Source organism: Falco punctatus, assembly GCF_963210335.1.
Source record: "Falco punctatus genome assembly, chromosome: 12".
NCBI lineage: Eukaryota > Metazoa > Chordata > Aves > Falconiformes > Falconidae > Falco > Falco punctatus.
Window position 1 is genome coordinate 33,873,672 of NC_137592.1, and position 21,990 is coordinate 33,895,661.

General features: G+C 51.8%; 1 protein-coding gene and 1 long non-coding RNA gene across 8 annotated transcripts in view; one reads left to right on the plus strand and one right to left on the minus strand.

Annotated features, from left to right (window-relative positions):
- Positions 1 to 10,567, minus strand: part of LOC308072281 — a 57,553-nt gene extending 46,986 nt beyond the window's left edge. For 3 of the 6 annotated variants that reach the window (XR_013931621.1, XR_013931622.1, XR_013931623.1), the window contains exon 1: positions 7,052 to 10,567. This is a non-coding gene — a long non-coding RNA (uncharacterized lncRNA). Of the gene's footprint in view, positions 1 to 2,601; positions 3,915 to 7,051 lie in introns of all 6 variants that reach the window. The other 3 variants (XR_013931619.1, XR_013931620.1, XR_013931624.1) reach the window with 3 other exon arrangements.
- Positions 10,568 to 12,317: 1,750 nt separating this feature from the next.
- On the plus strand, positions 12,318 to 18,248 carry CST7 (cystatin F). Of its 2 annotated transcripts, none has more exons than XM_080408912.1 (4): positions 12,318 to 12,599; positions 16,852 to 17,024; positions 17,313 to 17,429; positions 17,917 to 18,248. In XM_080408912.1, the coding sequence occupies exons 1-4, from the start codon at positions 12,527 to 12,529 to the stop codon at positions 17,992 to 17,994; spliced, it is 441 nt and encodes a 146-aa protein (XP_080265038.1). In that variant the 5' UTR covers positions 12,318 to 12,526; the 3' UTR covers positions 17,995 to 18,248. The 2 variants fall into 2 exon arrangements, with proteins under 2 accessions (XP_080265038.1, XP_080265037.1); XM_080408911.1 differs by having other exon boundaries at positions 12,385 to 12,602.
- Positions 18,249 to 21,990: the final 3,742 nt, after the last annotated feature.

Genomic DNA, 21,990 nt, shown 5'->3' on the forward strand with positions numbered 1-21,990 from the left:
AGCAGGGTGCAGTCCCACAGTGCCTGAACACAGAGAGCAGAGCAGGCACAGTGACATGACCCAAGGTAATGCCACAGTCCAGCACTCCCCGGAAAGATGGGTGGTGAAGAGGCAGGCTGGCAGTCAAGCTGGGAAGCCACATCACAAAGCAACACAAAGTTCAGCAAGGTACAGGGCCAGGCACAGGCACACCTACAGCACAGCCCAGGCAAGGACCAGAGTCAGGTCCACGGGAGGTCCACAGCCAAGGAGAGGAGACGCCAACAAGGGTTCTCACCATTCCTTCTCACACAGCCCTCTCTCACGTCTTGTTTCCTCAGCCTGACCCCAGGCTACAGCAGCACCAGATCCCATCTGGCCTCAGCACCGCAGCCAGAGCCCTCGGAGGGGCAGGGGATGAGGCTGCCCAGCCACAGTGAGGCCAAATGGCCAAATCCTGCTGAGGCAAGAGCCATGCAGCTCCACTGCTCCTGCGGCCACAGGCCAGCCTGTGCACCAAACCTTCCCGGCACGGTGCCGGACACACGCACTTACCAGACCCAGCGCTCTGGCTGCCCTCCCGTGATCCAGCAAGGCTCTGCTGGCCCCCTCCGGGACCACCAAGCTCAGAAGGCCCCCAGATACGCTCCAGCTCTTCCTTCAACCATGACGCCCTCTCTGTGGATCCAGCCTTCGACTTCTCTAAATCAGCGTGCTCCCCCATCCCGCTTACACCTCACGCGGATTTTCTGGGCTCACCTTGCAGCTGGGGTTTCTGCAGTCAGACCCGCTGCGGGCAGCGCCATCCCTGCGCTGGGGCACAGCTCACAGCCAGCCCGGAGGGAGCCCCTGGAATAGGGGGAGCTGGGGAGAGACCCCTCGCTGCCCTCCGCAGGGGGGGGGGAGCGGGCAGGAGCTGCAGGCAGGGCACGCGCTCGCCCTGCCTGCCCGGCGCGCTGCGCTGGCATCGCCTTCTCGGACGGACGGCCCCGGTGCGGCTCCCCGGCCGTGGGGGGGTCCCCAGCGGTGTGGGGGTCCCCGGCCGTGGGGCTGTGCCTCCTCTCCCGCCCGCCGGGGCCGCGCTGGCCGCGTTCCGGGTGGGTCTGGCCCCAGCGCCCCCCGCCCCCCACCGGCCTTGCAGCCCTCCGGGCCGGAGCCGGCGTTTGCGCGGTCTCGGTGCTGCTCTGGGGCCCTTTTTCCCCTCTTGCTTGGCCCTTGGTGGTGACAGCGACCTGCAGCTCTGCCCAACCTCCCCCCGCACCCCCCGCACCCCCCCCGACGGCGGAGAGCAGGCTTATCGCCACCCCTCCCAGCCCAGGCGGTGCTGCCTCGGCTTCACCCCTTCCAGGCGAGCACAGTGGGGGACAGGGTGCACTGCCACCCCCAGAACCCACCCGCTCCAGCCCCACAGATACCCCTGACCCGCTGCCACCTGGGCATCTCTGCCCTGCCGGGGAGAAGGTTTTCAAGCCTCACCCAGTGCCAGGGCAATGAGCAGTTCCTGATGACGGGCTCAGGGTGTCTGCAACAGCTAGTAACAGAGCTCAGGGCCCTGGACGGGTTCTGTGTGTGACAGGGCTGACACACCGGGCACCCCAGCACCCTGACCGCCGCCTGCGCGATTCCCAAAAGCTCCTCAGTAATGGCTGCACTTTCTGCGTAGCAAAACGAAACAAATCCAAAGCAAAGCAAAAAGATTTCCTGTTCACGCATGCATGCAAGAGCATTTAGTGAACTCACTTTCAGTACTCAGTTGCTTCTCCCATTTAAGCTGATTACAGAAGACAGACAATAAAACAGAATTAAATAGGTGCTGACTTACAGGTCACAGGCCCTGTAAATCAGGAGGAAGCCCTCCTAGTTACTGGCTTGGGCTTTCTTGCAGGTCTGCAGAGTTCAGCAGTGTGGTCCCAGAGCTGAGGTCAGGCAGACGCACCAAGTTATCAATGATGATTTACCATTTTAGGTTAATTAGATCTAAAGGAAGCTCTAGGATGGAAACTGCATTTGCATCAACCAGACTGCACCCAGCGCTTGCATGACCGATGCCGTTCCCATTCCATGCCCAGGAGTCCAGAGGGAGGGATATGGACCCTTTGGTTCTGGCTGAATCCAGAAGGGCTCTAGCCTTCTGTGCCAAGCTCTGCCTGCTCCAAGGTCAACACACATCATCTTTTATCATCCCCAAGAGGGACCCCCATCTGCGGTGCACCATGGGGCACACAGGGTCCTGGACCCTCAGCCCCGTTCAGAGCAGGAGTGCAATTTACAGACTCTGAGTTCAGGTCTACTCCACCTTGTACTTCTTACCCTGCTGTTTTACAAAGAAAAATATATTCACACAAAGGAAAAAAAGATTAAATCTTCCCAGTTTTTCAGTGACACAACTGCTTCCCTGAGTTTTCACACAAACGCCTTGGTTCCTTGGCTTTCTGAATGATGTCTGCCCACAAGTAAGCAGCTCTTGGCAAGAGAGCATGTGTTCGAGTTAATTGACAAGGCCTTTCATTAGGCAAAGCCATGTACACCCTGTAGGCTGAGGGTACCTATGGCAAAAGACATTTATATTTCTGCAGGCCAAAGTTACTCTTTCCTAAGCCTCCTTAATCCTTGTAAACCTACCCTGTAAATCTCCAAGCTCGCTGGGTTTTTTTCTCCAAGGTATTGCTGGACAAATTGGTGGCTGCATCTTGCTGCCCTTCCAGTGGCAGATCCCTTAACTCTGCAGTCCCTCAGCTTCACAAGGTATTAATGATGGGCAAATCCTTTCCTCTGTCAAGATCTTCAGCTCAGGGGCCTTTCACCCAAATGTGTGCTGATCGCACCACGACACAACACTTGTTCAGTCCCTCAGACCCAGCTGGCACTCCCCTCACCTTTATCCCCGGTGCCCGCAGCCACAGCCGTGACATTGTCCTGAGCCTGAGTTCCTTCTGGGCAGTGTAAGTCCCACTGGCTGCCCACCCATCCCCTTTGCCAGCTGAACACTGCTGGCACAAGCCTGGTGAGAAAGAGATGGGGACCAAACCACTGGTGTAAGGCTGAGAGAAACTGCTGCCTGGTGGAAGTGTCCCATGGTTGTTGTCCCCATCTTCTCTGGCTCTTTAGGATGCTGGGGTGGAGATGCTGGGATGCCCAGCAGTAGCAGGGAGAAGAGCAGCAACCTCTCCGAGCATCTAGGGGATTTTTCTTACACCTCAGTGTTCACTTGAAATTCTCCAGCTCCTTCTGCCTCGCACAGAAACTCTGCAGGGTCTCCATCTCACTTTGCCTCGCTGCATCACTCATGCTGGCAACGGGTCTTCTCAGGCAGCTTGTGAGGCAATAGTTAAGTTCTGCAGGGAGAAGCTGGTTTTGACAGAGAAAGCCACACAGTGATCTCTGCCGAAACTCTCTAAGCCTGACATCCCACTGTCTCAGAAAGGTCAGCAGTCTGGAGAAAGAAAGATAAGTCCTGATGCCCACAGCTGCTTAGAAGGTCAGAGAAGGTGAGCTTCAAGATCTGCTCCCCTCCTGCAGCTTTGCTCCCATTGCCAGGGGTGTCTCCTCACCTTTTAGCACCTTTCACTCTCAAACACAGCCCAGCAAAGCCAATTTGAAGGACCATAGGGCAGCACACCCACTACCAACACACAGGTTCCCACCACATCAATCTTCTACAGGAGAGGCGTCCTTGAGCCAGGGGCTCTGGTCGTGGGCCTGGGAGGGAGCGATGGAGCTGGGATGCACCCAGGGCACACACTGCAAACCCAGTACTGCCGGTGTGCTGGGAAACTGAGACAGACCCAGGGGGATGTCAGTGTTAACACACAACTTTACTCCTTTCCCCATGCGCTGCTTTCTCCGCCGGCACGCACACGGCATGTCTTGTTGCAGCAGCCCCGTTTAACAGCAGCGCAACCCAAAGCACTCTGGTTTCCTCTGGGTTTATATTTCTGGGGGAAAACAGAAAAAAAAACACCTAAGGTACCTGAAAGAGCTCAGTCCACAGGAATATATTCTGGCACTGCAAAGAACATTTTTCACAGACCATTCCCAACCAGTGTCTCCAGCATGGCTGAATTCATTTTGGCAGTCTACAACAGCAAGCAGCACTTGCTCCTTCTGAGAAAAGTGCAGAAATCCCACGGGACCTGGAGGTGGGGTAACCAAGCATCACATTGTCCCCTGACCACCACCGCTCAGCTCATATGTGCCCTGAAGCACGGAGGCTAGGGCCATTTCTGGATTCTTTTATAAAACTTAAGCACAGTTATTCCATCCTTGTTAATTACCTGGGTTGTTTCATCAGCACTAATGAAGCTGTCATAACTGTCATCCCAGGTGGAGCGGTTTCTGAGAACTCCCTTTTGTCTGCAGACAAGGGCCTTGAAGATTTAGTTTGGCGCAAATGATCAAAAACTTCGTCAAACTCTCCGCCATCTCCCACTTCTAAAGGCAGTGGATGGCCCAGGCTGTACCAGCAGCCCCGCAGCGCTCCTCTTTCCCGGGGAAGGATGCTGATGTTCATTCACACATCCTCCCCAGACTCTCCAAACACCACCAGTGCAGAACCAACAGTTTTGCTATATGTAAGCCACACTTTTTTTTTTCTTTCCCTTTTTCTTTTTCTTTTTTTTTTTTTCCTCAAGGCAGATTTCTCTCCCTTAAGGCTCTGTTGTGTTGTAAGGACAATCTTTTCTTTATTAAGCTGATTATCTGGTGTTAAAGGGAAAGAAAAGCTGAATGCAGGAAAAGGCTTGTGCTACCTTTCAGGCGGAGTGGAAGGGCAGGGATGTGAATTGCTGTGAAACTGCTGTTGTGTTCAGCTCTTGTTTCATTCCAGAAAGATAATTAAGCTCTGATTGATTCTTCACTTTTGTTGCTATAGAACTGGCTTAACCAAGTTTCTCAGTGATGGATTTCAGTAGGTAACACTTGTGCGGCTTTTTGGCCTCTGCCCAAACTGCAGGGAGATGCAGAGCAGCTGGGAAGGAAGGGAGGAGGACTTCATCTGCTGCCCAGAGCCTGGGCACCCCCAGGTACCGCTCACAGGAGAGGGGCAGCACAAAGCTGTCCCCCTGCCTAGGTCCATTATCGCTGTAATGGACACCTCTCTGCTTCCTTTAAATTAGATTCAATTTTCTGCTCTCTTTAGGAAAACACCTGCAACGCTATCTTCCTAGCCCTGGGAGCATTTTGCACATGTTGGTGTTGCCACCTGCATATGAAATTATAGCTTAGCCCTGCCTCAAATCAGCTTGTGGTTGCTCCTCAGGGATGTGAAGCACCAGGTCAGAGCTGGCAGTGGTGGTAACAGGCGACACAGCAGAGCAGAGGCAGACTGGGGCTGTCAGATCCAAGTCTCAGCAGTGCTGAGTACCTGGGTACCTGCCAGATGGAGAAGCTCCACAGAGTTGTGAATGGGATTTTTAAACACAGCTAGAGAGCACAGATTTGTCTCCTTTCATACTGGGAGACCTGCAGCACGCACTGCATTGCAGACCCAGGCGTGCATTGCAGCACCACCATGCCTCACCCATTCTTGCACTTGCTTTTTCATGGCTTGTGCCCAGACTGAATATAGAAAACGCGTTGTTCATCTGAAACGTATCCCTTGACCACTGCCAGCCTGAGACAGCCTCTCACTGCAAGCCCTGCTTTGGCTACCCAAACGGCTCCTCAGCAGCTCTGGCCCTCTTCAGCTTCCCCGCATCCCTGCCCGCAGGACACCGTGGCAAATACTTTCAATGTACCCATTGAGGGTGAGGTCAGTCAATGTACCCATTGAGCTGTGAGGTCAGTCAATTTGCCCCACAGAAAAGAAGTGATCATCCTGTTTAAAAAGATGCAGTGAGTGTGGCACACGCTGTCTTTGGTGACCCCTCTGCCCCAGAGCAATCGCTCCCACCAGCCGTGTTTCTGAGCAGGGCATGCAGCACAGCACAGGGACCCCGCATTCCAGCACCCCGTCCCAACACCCTGTTCTTTTCCCGATCACAACATTTGCTGTTCTCTTGTCAAAAGCATCTGCCCTGTCTAGAGAGAATTATTAAATATGAGAGTGAGCAGTAAGAATGCCAGCAGGTGGTAAAAGTGAGTGCAAACAGAGCGGGGAGCCCAGTGGTGTCCTGGACAAAGGACCAACTGGTCCCGAGTACCCAGCACATGCTGCATCATTTCCACAGGTCCAGCGTAGGCTGGGCAAACACACAATGAATTAATTTGCAAGACATCTGGGAAGACAAATACCAAATTACTTGAGGCCACTCCTATCCTTAGATGACAAGAACGGGCTTTCAGAGCCTCTTTGGGCCACTGCCTTTGAACAGGTTTATGGGCAAGACACAACAAATCTACATCTGCACATGTGTGCATCGCCATGCAGATGCACCTGGATGCAAAACACAAGCAGACCACATTTCCCTTTTCCAGCATTACCCACCCCTCTTGAGATTATATACCACCACCCAGCCTCCTCCCTCCCCCACCAAGACAGCCCCTTCTTGCTTTGCAGAGGAACAGCGGCTTGCTCCCTCTAGGGTGACAGGATGGGAGGAAAAGCAGCTGTAATCAGCAGCTGCGAGTGCTCGCATCGGTGACCTAGCCAGAGACTTGCTAACTAATTGCCCACTGTGGTAGCTGGTGTCTAACAGAAAGAGCTCACGAGTTCATTTGGTGGGTGCTTTCTATGGACCTCCTGCACGACAGACCCTTAGTCCACAGCAGGGACCTCCAGCACTACTGAAACACAAACAATTAGCAACATTAAGCGTCTACCTAAGCCTGTGGCTATTCCCAGGCACTTTCCAAGATGATAAGAAAAAGATCTATTTGGCCAGGTTGGTCTCCTCTGAACAGGTCCCCAGCTGGCTGGCTGAGCCAGCACTTCTCTCCGTCACATTTGCTAAGAGGTTTGCAGGGGCTTGCACTGGTGTCTGACCACACTCAGCACCGTGCAGGGCGGGGGGGTTAGCAGAGTGGGGAGAGAAGCCGCTGTATGCAGACTGACATTTGAGAAAGCAAGGTGCCACAGGGGCAAAAGCTGAACTGGCAGCGCTTCATTGTTACTCGTCTCAAGTTATGATCTTACCAAGAGGCTCTGTCACAAAGCAGGCTCTGATCAGGTGGCCGCTGTAAAACCAGCAAAATATAGAAAAAGTCAGTGGGGGAAACTGAGGCAGGGAACATCTGCAGGGTCATCAACCTCTCCCCATCAGTAGTTCCCAGCAAAAGTGTGGTCCCCAAATGGGATTGAGAACAAGGTGATTTGAAATACTTGCAAGGTAGTTTAGAACAGTAATGGTCCCCTCCAGGCTGTGCTCCAAGAGAAGGTTCAGGGCTAACAGGACCTTTGCCCTGGGCATCTGTATGTCATGTTACTGTTAGAAACGGAGGATTTGTTCTTACTGAGATAATCGGGCTCTAGCTGATTTTAAATTCAAGTAGCAAACCTTGGATGCTGTAGTGGGAACAGCACCGGGATCTCAGCAAAACATGTATCTCCTTCCTCACTGCAGCGGTTGTAGGGAGGAGCAGGTTTGTCCTAGGAGTGAACTAATTCAAATCTGCAGGTGGAGAGGGAGGGGATACGAGGTTTCCTCATCTCAAAATTAACAGAATAGCCCCAAGGTAAAATATGGAGGGGTCTTTACATACAGCCATCCCTTATAAATATGCTCACAGTGCAATCTATAGGCAATCTCTGCACTCAGCTGACAGTGTGGCTGCAGATAGGCTAAACATCACAGTTGTGCTCCCCAACCCCACCTCAGCCCACCCATCAATTTGGTTCTTTCTTCTCTAGAAATGTGTGTTAACCAGATAATCCCCAGGTCTTCCAGCCTGCCTTTGTATTGGATTGAAATTCATCAGTTCAAAAGTTATAGCTGGTAGAAAAACAGATGCAACTGCATGAGCCTTGGAACTGCATGGCAAAATTAGTTTCGCAGTGGAGGCACAGGTGTGGTGTTGGAGCTACAGAGCATCTGACAGAAGACACAAGGGAGCACAAGGAGACACATACCTGGGGTGAGGCCAACCCATCCAGTGTCAAACCCAAGTTTCTCCTCTGCATCCTATTGCTACCAAGTACACAGACCCATAACCCTGACTGTGGCCACCATTGGTGACTTAATCCTACGTAGGCACACGTGCTGTGAACCATTTTCCTCCTTCCCTTGTACCTCATCAAACTTCAGCCACATGCCTGCTCCGAAGGGTGTCAGCATCCTGTAGCTTGTCCATGTGACCCTGTACCGCAAAGCTGCTGCTGTGAGCCGCATGGTTCTCCACTTACAAAAGACGGGCTGGGAAGGTGTCCCTGCTATAGGAAGGCAGAGGAGCAGCTGAGTCCTCACCTGAATTCTTTATCCTGGTCCTTCCTCCTCAGACCATCCTTTCTCTGCACCTCAGCGTATTTCAGCATCTGCAAAGTGCAGGTCTCCGGTGTGGAAGATGACATCGTGCCACCTCTTTCACCTCTGAGGCTCAAAGCCTGCTGTTGCCACTCTGCCAAAGGGACACATGTTTTCCCATGGACTAGTCTACTAAATGGTGAAATACAGAGATTTCTTTATTCCATCTGAGAGTCAAAAAAGCATCCTCTTGCTCATATCCTTCATTAAAGCAAAGCCAACTAAATTAGGCCTAAATGAAGGCCTGGAAAATGTAAAAAAGTTTAAAGGGGAAAAAAAAATCACCCAACTATTGGCACCAGTAAATATGTCTTAATTAAAACTTTTGAAAGCACGATTCAAACACACTCCAATCATCCTCCAAAAGTTAATGAGATAAATTATTCTTACAGTTCCCCATTGATCCGTGAAGTGCCAAAAGGGAGTCAGAATGGATAATGAAATGCTGTGGGTGCAGGGCTAGATGCTGATTGCATTTATAGGAGTGTAATTCCAACTTGACCCCTTGCAGACCCCACTGGCATTATTCCAGGAAGCCACGGTAGCAACTGCTGGGTTATGCTACACAAAGGTCTGAGTTGAATGGCAGAAGCAAAAAAGCAATGCTGAAGAAGTCTACCTTGTTCATGAAATGTCAGGGGCGGGGGGGGGGGGGGAAATCAAACTTCAGGTACTGTGGATTTTGCTTCTTCAATAGAAAAGGCGGATATAATTATATTTGATTTTTGTATAATAAAAGTTGTTTGGTTTCTTTTATTTTAATCAGAAACATCTCCACAGTTGCACTGTTTCCAAAGCCTCCAGTAACCCAGTCTGAGAGAACAGACTCTGCAGATTCCCTCGCCGGGAAAAGCAGACAATGTCCCATGACTTGTGATAAACATCCTCTACTCACACGAAGGCGAACATGAGGATTCTTCACACGTGCAAGTCTTTTAAGATCTATTTAACCTGGCTTAATGCAGAAAGATCACAAGCTTGATTTAGACTGAGTCAGGGCTAGCTATTTGCTTAAAGCAAACGCTCTGTTTACCCTGGGATAATCAGCGAGCCTTTCCTTGCTCATGTACTCTCATCCCTGTTCAGGATTTCTGCTCACAAAGGAACAGCCACGTAGTGGGGAGTTTATAGAAAGTGTGAACTACCTCACAGAGCATACTGCATGCCCGTGCTGGTGCAGCAGGTGGTCTGCACCTGCATCCCAGAGAAAGTGAGTGAAATTCCCATCAGTGACCGAGGGGGCTTCAACGAGAAGAGGATCTGACTTGTTTTCCAAGGCTGGATGTCAGACAAGACATCACACTGCTCCACTCCTCCCACAGAGGGATTTGGGGCACAGAGCAGTGTCCCGGGAGATGGCAGCTGCTTGGAATGACACATGGCAAAGGGGCAACAGTTCCAGTCCCAGGTTCCTTCATGGCACAAAAAAATCCCAAAGAAAAACATCAAGTATTTGCCTACTGGGGGCTTGGAGGAGTTTGATGTTGTTTGTCAGATACTGGGGGGAGGGAGGTTTTTGGTGAGGTTTTTGGCGTTCTGTTGTTCGGGGGTTTTTTACATAACAGTACCTGGCACTATTAATATTAATGCTCGTTAGCACTCTGTTACTTCCTAGGGGAAAAGAAGTGGAAAAACTTCCTCACCAGAATCATAAAGGTTTTTAGAAAAAGGAAAAGCCGATTTGGAAGAGCTGTAAACAAGCAATTTTATGAAAAGGGGAGAGGGAAGAAGGCAAAAAAAAAAAAGGTGCCCTCTGCAAACACACACTGCTTGCTTTAAGTCACTGTCTGGCTTTACAGACCCTGTTCAGAGTGAAGGGTGCTCCTCAGCAAAGAGTGGGTGCTGAGCTCCCCAGGACAAAGCCGGTGGCAGCGCAGATGCCACCGCAGTGGGATGGCAGAAGGTGGCACAAGCCAGGTTCGCACCAGACCACACGCATGTGCCCTCTGCCCCGGGGCACCCACCGGCCTCCCAGGGGCTGGTCCCTCAAAGCCACCCACCGCCTCCGAGGCATCGCTGGGTTTGGCTGAGACTGAAACAGGGCCACTGCCCCTGGGTCTGTCCCCACTCCGCTGGGGACAACTCTGCCCTGAGGTCTGCACTCGCCTTTGGCTGCTGTGCAGAGGAAGGGGCTTCCAGGAGGGCCCCCCAGCCCCCCCAGCCCTCAGGTCAGAGGTAAGGCAGCAGCGGTGGCTCGGTGGTCCCGGCCCCGCCAGCCCCCCCGGCCCCCCCAGCCCTCAGGCGCGGCGCGCGGCGGTTCGGGGGGCTCTGCTGGGGCCGGGACCGGGCACAGCCCGTTGCCTTCTGGCGCCCTCTAGTGGCAGCGGCCTTGCAGCTGCGGCACGCGCCGCCCTCCCACCCGGCTCGTGCACCTCCGCAGCCCCGCCAGCCAGTGTCCCCACTGCCACCAGGCCCCTCCCGAGGGCTGCTGCTGCTGTCCCGGGGCGCTTGTTTTAAGTAAGGAAGGAATCTACACTCCAAGAAAGATCCCCCCGCCCCCCCAGTCGCTGACACTGGGGTCCCTTTCAGCTCGAATCCGGGGGCTGTGAGCTCACCAGGAAGCAGAGGGAGAACAGGTGGAGGTCCCGCAGGGAGCCTGAACCCCCTTCTGGTGCGTCATGCGACAGGGTGACAAACAGGCTCTTGCAACACGCAGGAGATGTGTTGGGATCTGATGACGAGGGTCCCAACCACCTCCTGCTTGTATGCTGGGGGGCTCGACTAGAGCCTTCCCAAGGCTCCCCCAGAGCCTCTCAGTGAAGTGGGAACTGTAGAGCACAGTCCTCGAGAGAAAGGAGGAGCTGAAGATACCTGAATCAGCCTCTGCCTGTGCCTCTGTTGAGGGACAGGCCGCTGTGTGAGCTCAAAAGAAACAACCGGCCAACCAAAAGAAAAAAAAAAAAAAAGGTGGCAGCACAGGGGCAAACCCCGCCCAGCATAGTCCCTCTCATTCTCTCAGTGTTTTCCACAGGCTTTGGAATCTGATTCAGAAGCTCTGTGCACGTAGGACTGATGATAAATGCGACTTTCCATGCTTGCCTCATTCCTTCTTGGTGGGGATATTTCAACAGAGGATTTACCTAATCCCTTCCCACAAGGAAGCACTAAGATTATTTTCCTCCAGCTTCTTACGCACCACCCACACTGCCCGGTTAGGACTTTCCTTCAGGCCATGAGATGTCTCTGCTCCAAAAGGAGCTCAGCTGGGTGCTGGGGCGAGTGCTCCACCAATGCCTTGCTCACCTGAACCAAATGCACAGAGTGAGGGCCACCACTCCCGGCCCTCCAGTGAGACGTCAGCTCATCTCCCAGTCTCCTGAATCTGGCAGCTGCTTATTCCAGGTGCATCATAAGGTCTGGAGACCAAACCCTTTTCCCACACTCGTGAGCTCCTTGGCACAGGCCAGCGCTGCCCAGAGAGGAGCTCTTTGCAGGCTGCATACCGACGTGGGGGGACCTGACCCCAGAGCTGGAAATCTCTGCGAACCACAGAGCGCCCAACCACCCCTTTCCACATGCTTCTCTTGCTCTTTGGAGAGCCCCTGGAGAAAACCTCTCCTCTGAGCCCAGTGCAGCCCTTTCCTCTTGTCAAAACACACAAACTTGGGGCACGGTTCTCCTCTGCCACCAAAACCAAAATCGTTTTCCCGTGGCTCTGCTCCACACAGCCCCCTAAACCCCCTGGAACCCCCTTGTCTCCCTCACCCGAACCCCACATCTCCATGTCGGGGGAAGCATCGCCTCTGTCAGGCTTCTCCCCATGCAGACGCCCCCGTACAAGTCAGGAGCTGCCCCCCCACGGCTCACTGCCCCTTCCTTCGGGATTAATTTCCCCATGAACGTTAAAGCCCATGACTGTCACCCTCCTCGCCCCCACACCATGTCCCAGTGCCCACCGCACGCGCCTGCCCGTGCTCCTGCAGGGCACAGCCCCCAGCCGAGGCAGGGCTGTGCCACCGCCACCGAGGCAGAGCTCTGCAGATGGGCTTGCAGGCACGTGGCCATCAGCAGGAGAAGCCTGCATCAGTGTGACGTTCAGGGGGTTTCGGGTGACTTTTTTCTGCCCTGGCAGCCAATGAGCGCCCCGAGGGAGCGCATCTTCCCCCGCAGGAAGCGGGGCCCCGGCCGCCTCCTCGTTGGACGCGGTGGAGATGGCAGCCAACCTCACCTGCAGCTTCGCCGCACTTTGCTGTTTAGCAGTCTGGGGCTTCACCAGGACTTCAGGTGGTAAGAGCAGGAAATAATTTCCATCTTCCTTGTGCTTTGGGTCCTACAAGTGCTGCTTCCTAATGCGCTGGTAAATAAGCCCTGCGGCTGCTGCCCGTGCTGGCTCAGCGCTGCAGGGTTCAGGCTGCAGCTGGAAATCAACTGCATAAAAGTCTTTCTCCCCTTGCAGGGAACCACGTTATCCAGGGACATCATCTAAGGATTTTAAAGTCAGCTCACAGTTTTATTTGTCAGTGTTTAAACTCTGCATGACCTTGACTATTAAATCACAAGACTGGGGGTAACAATTTGACTGCTAACTACAGATGGGCGCTGGAGCACCGATTAACTGACTTTTACTCCATATAATTTCTTTCTTTGCTGAGCAAGGAGACTCTCTTGATTGCAGCTGGCCTTAAATCTTCGGAACGGGAGCTGCAGGCAGGCGTGTTTGCTCTCTGAAGGTTTTAGTTCTACTTCAGTTCTACTTTGGCTGCCGTGCGCAGTGCTAACGCGCCCAGGGACGGGGCTCGGCCAGTCAGCAGCTTTCTGCTTCAGCTGTGGTTTCCTTTGGGGGTTGCAGGGGCATGCAGGAACTTTGGTGCATCTTACACGTAAAGATAAAGCCTAGTCTTGTTCCTAGTAATGGGGAGGAGTTTTTGAAAGCACTTTCTAAAAAAAACGGCAACTTGTTGCAATCTGCCTATTTGCTTCACTACAGGCTGGGAGAAAGGATCCATGGGATTGCTCTCTCGTGCTGCAGGAACAGGGCTCCCAAATTATTCCTCAATGAGGAATGGGCAAGAGAGAGCTGCTTAATACAACATTCAGCTCTTTCCTGCAAGAACAGCCCTCTCTTGCTTAATAACAGCAGTTGCTTTTGAACTCGGAGCAAGAGAAGCCTGCTCTACTACTGCCCAACAGGATGAGGAGGAGGAAGGAAGAGGAGGAGGAGGGCAGACGGGTTTTTCCCCTCTCCACATTTCCAAACGCAGAAACAAGGACAGAGTCTGAAATACAAACGCTCTGGCCCTAAGCATCTCCCTGTAGAGCAGAAAGAGGTTTTTCCCAGGCCATGAGATGACATCCTCCGGGACCCTGAGCATCGTCGGTGCCTGGCCAAGTCATGCGGTGCCACTGCTCCCAGCTGGCTCTCAGTGAGGAGCCTTTCCCCAGTACCGCCGTGCCCAGAGCCCTGCACCATCCGGCCCTCTGGCCATTTTGCTTTGCTCCTGGCACCGGGCCATCACCTTACACATGTTCAGCTTTTTAGGGTGATTGCCCTTAAGGGCCAAGCCAGGGAAGAAGCTGTCAGGAAACGTGGTGAATAACATCAGAACTGCAAGTGCCTCACACCAGAGTTTCGAGGTTTTGGAAATCCAGTGGTGCTCACTATTCCAAACAGTGACGGCTGTTTCAGACCAGCATGTGTGCCATGCAGTGACCTGACTAAGAATCAAAGCACATAAAGGAAAAAAAATCCTAGCCTTGAGGAATCTGGGTCAACAGAGGAAAATGGGGGCAGAGGAGGGTAAAATTCTTCCAAAAAGACTCACTTTGCACCCACTTTGCTCTGGTATGAGCAATTTTCAACACCAAGCTGCAATGCGTAGAGATGAAGTGCCCAGTACCCCTGGTGAAAACTGGAGTGAAAATATACTAGCCTGCCACCTGCCTACAACACATGGTGTAGTACCAGCCCACTACTCATTCACAGCACACAGTCCAGCTTGCCAGGCCATAACCCTACCTCCCCACATGCCACGTGTGACGCTGCTGGATCTGCCAGGCACTGGAGTCAGGAACAAAGGCACTTGGGAGCCTTGACTCTTGCTTTGAGCAACACACTTCATAGTTTTCTTCCCATACACACAGTGTGACTCCAGCCAGCCTCCTCACCCTGCCACCCCGTGCCTGGCAAAGACGTCAGCATCACTCAGGAGGTGTTGAGGCCTATTAAGCCACAACAGAACCTTGTGCTAAGACAGAAAAAGCCTGCACTTACCTCCTACTACTACAAGGGACAGTACCGGCTGTCAAATCCCCATCACTGCCACATCTGACTTTCCAGCAGGCATAAGAGCACAGATTCAGGCAAGGTCCTGGAGAGCAGCCAGAGGAGCCCAAGCCAGCGACCTGCTCCCAGCCTGCTCGATTGGTAGGTGAGCTCAGGAAAGAGCTAGTTCCTATAAGCCATCGGGTTAGTGTTGATGGCACAGGAAAAAGCAGGGAATTCCCTAGGAGGGGGACAGCTGGCCTTATGGGCAAGACCCAACGAAGAACCTGCTCTGTACCAACCTTCCTTTCTGACTTCAGGCAGGTCCTGCATGGCCCTCACATCATCCATGGGTCCCACCACCTTAACGCCCAAGCAGAATCTCTGTTCAGGACAAGAGGACTAACAGATGCTTCAGAAAGTTTTGCCCATGAGCTGAGCACTGGATAAGATCTGCTGCCTGAGAAATAGCTTCAGCCCTAGGCTGCACGCTTGTGAGTTTCTGTGACTCTTGAATCCCACCCTTGCTGCCATGGGAAAGTATCACCCCCGCCGAGAACAGTGTCAGGACCTACAGTGGATTCTGGGCTGTTAGGCAAAAAAAACACTGCCAGGTTGCCCAGCACTGGCTGCACACCCAGTCCCAATGCAGATCAGAGATGTGGGACAGGAAAGTTTGTCACCTCCACACTAGACAGAAAGCTGCTTACAGAACATCCGCTCCTCTCAGACATGTGGCCTGGGTCTCTCAGCTCCCACCTGCAAGAAAATGTGATGGTCATTAAGGTAGCTGGGGTGTAAGACATGAATTTGGACATCCTTGGGTTGAGGAGGGACGTGGAACTGAGTCTCTCCTTTGCAGGTCAACACTTGAATCCCTAAGCAGTGTTACGAGGGGGTGCAGCAATTAGCACCTGCAGGGGAGGATGTGATAGTGTAACTAGGATGCACGTAATCAACCTGAAAGTTGAATTTTTGCAGCCTCCTATGCAGATGATGGCATATAATGCTATTTATTTGTTGGGGTTTTTTTAATATAGACTCTGGATCATCAAGTCGTCCCTCTCTCCCCTATTGGGGTTTCTCAGTACAAACTGGCTTAAATACAGAGTCTGCTCTGTGCTTGGCTGTGAGATCTAGCTGTGAAAAAAAAAGCTGGAGGTGATAAAAAGCATGACTTTCACAGCAAATTTGGTACAAGCTCTGTGTGCACATATTCGTGCACATGCACACGCAGGCTCACTGCCTACACACAGAGCGCGAGCTCTGAGGGCCACCTCCTGCACTGGCAGGTCTCAGCATCAGCCCTGGCTGCATGGCAGCTTGCACGGGTTGAGGATTTTTTCCTTGTTTGTATTTCAGAAGCAGGAAAATGGAGGGGAAGGCAAATGTAAAAAGGGGAGGAAGTAATAACATCAACTGTAAGCTCTGAGCTGCTTTTAAAGCACTGAAACAAAGAAGGATGTGGGGAAATGAGCTACACAACCAAGAATATATAGTAATAAAGGCTGCGTAGAAAGACGCGCTCAAATTTGAAAGCTGATGGGCTCCCCCTCCACCCCCCAGCCTCCACTTCCTACACACGTTTCTCCTCCATGGCTGTGAAAAAATGGTCCTTGGCACGTGGGCCAGGGCAGCAGCACTTCAGCAGCCAAAGCAGCCTGTTCTGCAGGGCAGCAGGGAGCTGGCTGAAGTTCTGCCCCTGCCCAGCTGAGAACATAGACACCCTCTCCTTGGTCAGCATCTATCTTCCCCTCACCTTTATCACCACCTAAATATCCCCCTAAAACAAAAACTTCAAGATGCCATCAAAGGATTAAGGGAGTGTGGGAAAGACGTCTACAAGTTAAACTTGGCGTGCCAACTAAGGGCAGCAGGACCCTGCAGCCAGTGTTTGACACGTTATCAAAATCATTCCGTAGTCTGAGCAGCACGATCTCCCTTTATAACTAGATTCAAAGCTGGGCCTTCTGTGAGCTGGGAATCGTAGCAGAGACATTCTAAATGATATTTGTGATGCCCTGGCTTCTTCTAAGTCAGTTTGAGCTCTGCTACTACACCTAGCCATGTCGTTTCACGTCACTTCTTTGCACAGGACTGTTTTGCTGTTTCAGACACACAAAGGACAATTTCTCTGTGTGGGTGCGAGCCAGGTCCTTCTGAAGCACAGGTGCATGGACGAGCAGGAGGGTTCAGCACTGGTTCAGAGGGCTGAAGCTCCCACCGTTTCAGGCATTGGCTGTGTTTCTGCACTCACGTTTTGTGTTGTTTCAGCTGCCTACATACCACCACCACATTCAACCACGAAACCTGGCTTCCCTGTCCCGGTGAACACCAACAACCCTGGCGTGCGCAAGGCAGCTCGCTTCGGGGTTTACAGATACAACAACAGTTCCAACGACCTCTTTCTGTTCAAGGAATCACAAATAAACAAAGCCATGGTACAGGTAAGAGCAGCTCGGGCTCCTGATGGCCCTCCAAACCACTTACCAACAGACACCTCTACAGAGCACCCAAGACATGGGAGCCCGGATCCTCCTCAGGACTGCGACACACGCGATAAGTGGTATGGTCCCTCCAGCCCATCCAGCTGCCCCAACCCCAGTAACGCAACACAAAACACATCAACCCACAACGCTGCACACAATTCACAGATGTAGCACTCTATGCCCAACCAAAATGTTGGCATCCCTGTCCCCTGCCCTTACTTTAAAGGAGGAAATTGTTTTCTCTAGATTGTCAGAGGGCTGAAATACATGCTGCACGTGGAAATTGGACGCACCGTGTGTGAGAAGAGGGAGCACTCCAGCCTGGACAGCTGTCACTTCCAGAGGAAAAAAAACCTGCAACGGGTACGTGTCCAATTCCTTTGGGGCACCCAGGAACTGCAGGTGATTCTTGGCCAGCTCTGGCTGTATAGTCACCTTCAGAGCAGCTCTGCCATCTTCCCATAGATGTACAAGCCTCCCCCGTGCAGAGCCCGCTGGGGTGCGGTGGGGTCACCAGTGTAAGCAGCACAGCACCTCTCATGCACCCAGCGCCAGCCCCTGCCTGCCAGGAGCCGAGCCAGGCACAGCCATCCAGCCTGTGTGCCCGGGTAACTGAGTGAAAGCGTGCAGAAATAGAGCAGGTGCTGAACAGAGATTTCCTGGGTTAAAAAAAAAAAAAGCCTTAACAGGTTTTCCCACTAAGATATGATTACTTAGCAAACAGTACTTTTCCTAGGATAAAGGGGGCAGACAAAAAGATGCTGTTCTCTCCTGCCCCATCACAGCCCACAATGCTGAGAGCAGCCAGCAGCCACCCAAACTTTGTCACCGATTCATCTTTTATTTGCAGATGCTGAGATGCTATTTTGAGGTCTGGATAATGCCTTGGTTACATAAAGCTTATGTCCCTGTTTCTCTTTGTCACTGACTCACCTTTCCCCACGAGAACCTCACTTACAGGGGATCTGCCAGCATGAGTTTCTCCTTACCTGGACTATCAAGGCCAAAACTGAAGCGAGGAACGGCTGTACAGAACCACCACAGAGCTTTTCTCTCAAAGCACACTGTTATTTTCCCCCTGAGAAAGATGCTTAAAAGTGACAAAGAAAAGACCCGCCTTCACTGACTTTATTGCTGTCCAAGTTTTGTATCTGTTTTTCCAAAACTAAACTGCAGACCAGAGCGTGTTGTCGTTCATTCTGTAGAGAGCCATCCACGCTCCAGCTGAATGCCCAGGCGGTGCGAACACACCCAGGAGACTCGGTTGGACTTGCTTTATTGTGTGATGAATCTTCATACACCGATGATGTAAACAAGTCTAAACCACAGCACATGTGACTACAGCACTGAGGAAAGGTTTACAATGATAGGATAGTTTGCATGGGGACACACACACACACACACACACACACACACACAGACACACACACACGCACGCGCGCGCACACACACACACACACACACACACACACACACAAAGAATAGTCTGAAGAGTCTCCAGCGCTAGAGAACAAGTTAGATACAGCTGTCAGGGAGGTGTGAGGCCGTTGTTCTTTCTTCAAGAGAAGAGCATGGATAAAGCTGTCTGGAAACACACCCACAGCCCCGACACCTTCTACTTTAATCCAAAGCTAATCTATAGTGTGAAGGGGCATCATTGCAAATGCCAAGATTTATTCCGCATTATAATCCCAAATAAACCAAATTTATCCCATATTCCCAAAGCATATTTTGTCTGAGGCTGAACAATGTCGTTTCATTCAGGTTAATACCAGACATGCAATCTCTGGCTGACCACAGCTTATATTCAAGTTTAGTAGAAAGATGGTCTTCTTTACGTGGGCATCTACCATTCCTTCAGCCTTCATTCTTCATGCATGAGTAATCATTGCTTACACTAAAATTCAGAAGGATTTGGATAACTGCAGCAATAAAGCCTGAGCCCATGTTCATTCATGCATAGACCAGCACTTATAAATGCATAGGGCCTGACCTAAGCTGCAAAGAACACTTCCTTCCCACAGACATCCCTTTCCTTCTGATGGCTGCTTGTCTTTCTGCAGCAGTATTAGCAGCGACACCCCCACATTCAGCCTTTATAAAAAGCATTCGGCCAGGAAAGGCTAGTGAAGGGCTCCGGGCCAAGGTCCAGAGACCTTAAGACAGAGGTATCTTGTTAAGGAGCTGAGGTCTCTGCTCCAGGTAATCCCACAGCAAACATTTGCAGGCTGGGCGAGTCCCAAGCTCTGCTGCAGAAACATGGTTGTGATGAGCAGCTGCCCCAGCAGCAGCTCAGCCCCAGCACCCAGTGCTGGAGAAGCAGCTGGGCTGCACCTCATCTTTGGGGGCAGCAGTCTCGTAGCTGGGAAAAGAAAAAGAAGTGCTCAGAAGAAACCTGCAGAAGGACCACAGATGGATGCAGTGTGCTGCTACACTCATCCATTGCACAAGCCACGGCTGCCAGCCTGATGCCAAAGACAAGGAAAAAGAAAGGCAGCTATGCCGACTCGAGCTGTCCACAGAGCAGGAAAGCCAAGCCACAGCTAAGCTTGTAAGAGGACAAGAGGAGCCATCTCTGAACCACAAAAAGGTTAGAAATGGTTTCAATCCCTCTTCCACTCAGCTGGGTGCTTCACACAGTGCCAAGGGCTTCCAGCTGGGCTGCCAGCTCCAGAGCAGGCCAGACAGATCCACACGTCTCCCTTCAGCTGGCAGGACAGCCTGGTGCTCAGCAACGCAAGCCTTCAGCCGTTCCACATGCCACAATGGGGGCAAGGGGGCAGGACACAGCGTGCGCCTGTGCAGGGATGCAGGCAGGGAGCACGCCACCGAGCAGCTGAGCCTCCTCACCCATCACTTCCCCCGTTTGTCAAAGGAAGGATGGTTAAAGCCCGGGAAGCTGGCTTTAGGCAGGCTGACAAACCCAACGTGCTCTTGCTGCTGCCTCAAGAAAAATGCAGCAAGACGGGTCAGACCTCTTTATCCAAACAGGCTTGTTTGGAGCATGTTTTACATGGAACCGCTGCCAGAATTTACTGCAACACAGATGAGCTCACTGCACCCAACACAGTGGGAAAGGAGACAAGCACCTTCTGAGAAAGACAGATCAGCCTTATGTTTACAGCTGCAGCAAAGTGTTTACTGTAACATTACAACAGGAAGGCACACTGGTATAGCAGCATCCATCATCTCCCCAGGCAGATAAAAAGAGTTATCCATGAGCACCAAAGAAAGAAGCAGAGCTAAATTCAACTGTGCTGCTCGTACCACTCCAGAGCACTTCGCTCAGGAAGGATTTAGGCAATTAGAGTCCTGCATCAGGAGGACACTGCTAGCGCTGACCTAAGAACTGCACCTAAGTACCATTTAATCACGATGACACACAGCAGTCAAAAAGCCAATGTCTCTGCCCTCTGCATCTTTGCTAGAATTTACAACAAGGTTCACCAATTCACTCCAGGGAGTTCATACCCTTGCAGAGCTTGCTGAGGCTCTGACATCTATTCCAGGCTACAAAGGCAATTAAATAAGTATTTCTAGTAAAAATTTAGGGCATAAGGAGAGAAGGGAAAGTTGTTCCTGCCAGCCCCAGATGCTGAAGAAGAAGAAACAATCCCAGCAGCGATGTCAAGAGCTTCTGGGACAACCAAAGTTGTTCAGGGGTACAGGTCCATGAGGAGTGCTACAAACAAGCTGAAGGAGCAGCTTCCTTCGGGTTCAGATCTCTCTCCAGTATGCTGGAAGCACTGGGCTCAGTGCATGACATACCTTCTTGGCTCATCTGCTTATGAGGATAATCAGCCTCATCGGAACAAGAGTTCCCCAAGAGTCAGCCACAGGGAGGGACTAGCACACAGTGCTGCTCAAACCGAGCTTGCCCGAGCTTCACCATGCCCAGTGATCCCCCGACAGAGATCTGCATTTGCTCAAAAGCTTTGCTATGCAAATATTTCCTCTCCCACTTTTTAAATGCATAGGAAACAAGGGCCTGCCACCAAAACAAAGCATCGCTGCTCACTTTGTATTCTCTTCCCATCAGCAGCTCCATGTTAAGGACCTGGAAGGCCTTTCTACATCAGTTGTACCCAATTTCACAACCTGACTGACTTCCAGGACCCACTGACAGCTGGGGAAGTCATGCATGCAGCTGCACAGAACAAGACAAGGTTTAACTGGCAGCAGCTAGATAAGGAGACACTTCTGCTGGCTGGGAGGGGGGAAAAAAAAAACAAAAAAAAAACCACCAAAAAACCAACCCCCAAAAAAACCAAAAAGCCCAGCCTGTATATAGCTAACTTCAATCACTTACTGCTAAATTTTTCAGTCCCTACCTCAAAGCAAGCAGCAAGAAAGAGCAGCCCTGTGTGCTTATTCTTTCGCAGCATTCCGTTTTGTAAGCAAGCTAGATGAGAAGGTCCAAGGGTCAGCACCCTCAGATCTCTGTTGTGATCACCGAGCAGACAGACCCAGGAGCTTTAGGAGTTCATTAGTTCATCTACAAAGGCTACTGCCACAAAGCAGACGCAGATTTAAAGGAACCAGATTTACACCAAGGCTTTGCAGCCACTTTCATCGGCTGTTTATACTGAGATACCAACCTTTGCATAAAGGTGTCAGGGGCACGCAGGAGCTCTCTCCCAGCAGTTCTACTATAGAAGTTTGCTCCGGCAAAGGGAAAAGGCAGTTAGCTGTGGAGCAGCATTCTACACAGCTTCAGCAAAATCTTCTTGGTACTTGTGCCCTTTAGAAACATGTGTTCCACCAACAAGGCAAAACAAAATCCATCTTTAAAGTGCACAGCTTAATTCCTTTTCCTTAAGCCGTTTTACTTGCAGGGCTTTATGCTAAAGCAAAGATTTCCCCAAGCGCTTCAGGAGACAGCGCAGTATTCTCCCACATGCCACAGTCTGTCCCAAAAGCAGCT

Bases quoted from the DNA above. Each gene is read 5' to 3' on its own strand.
- CST7 (XM_080408911.1), top strand. From the start codon at position 12,527: ATGGCAGCCAACCTCACCTGCAGCTTCGCCGCACTTTGCTGTTTAGCA. The intron at 17,025-17,312 runs GTAAGAGCAGCT...TGTTTTCTCTAG, and splicing joins TAAACAAAGCCATGGTACAG to ATTGTCAGAGGGCTGAAATA. The intron at 17,430-17,916 runs GTACGTGTCCAA...TTTTATTTGCAG, and splicing joins GGAAAAAAAACCTGCAACGG to ATGCTGAGATGCTATTTTGA.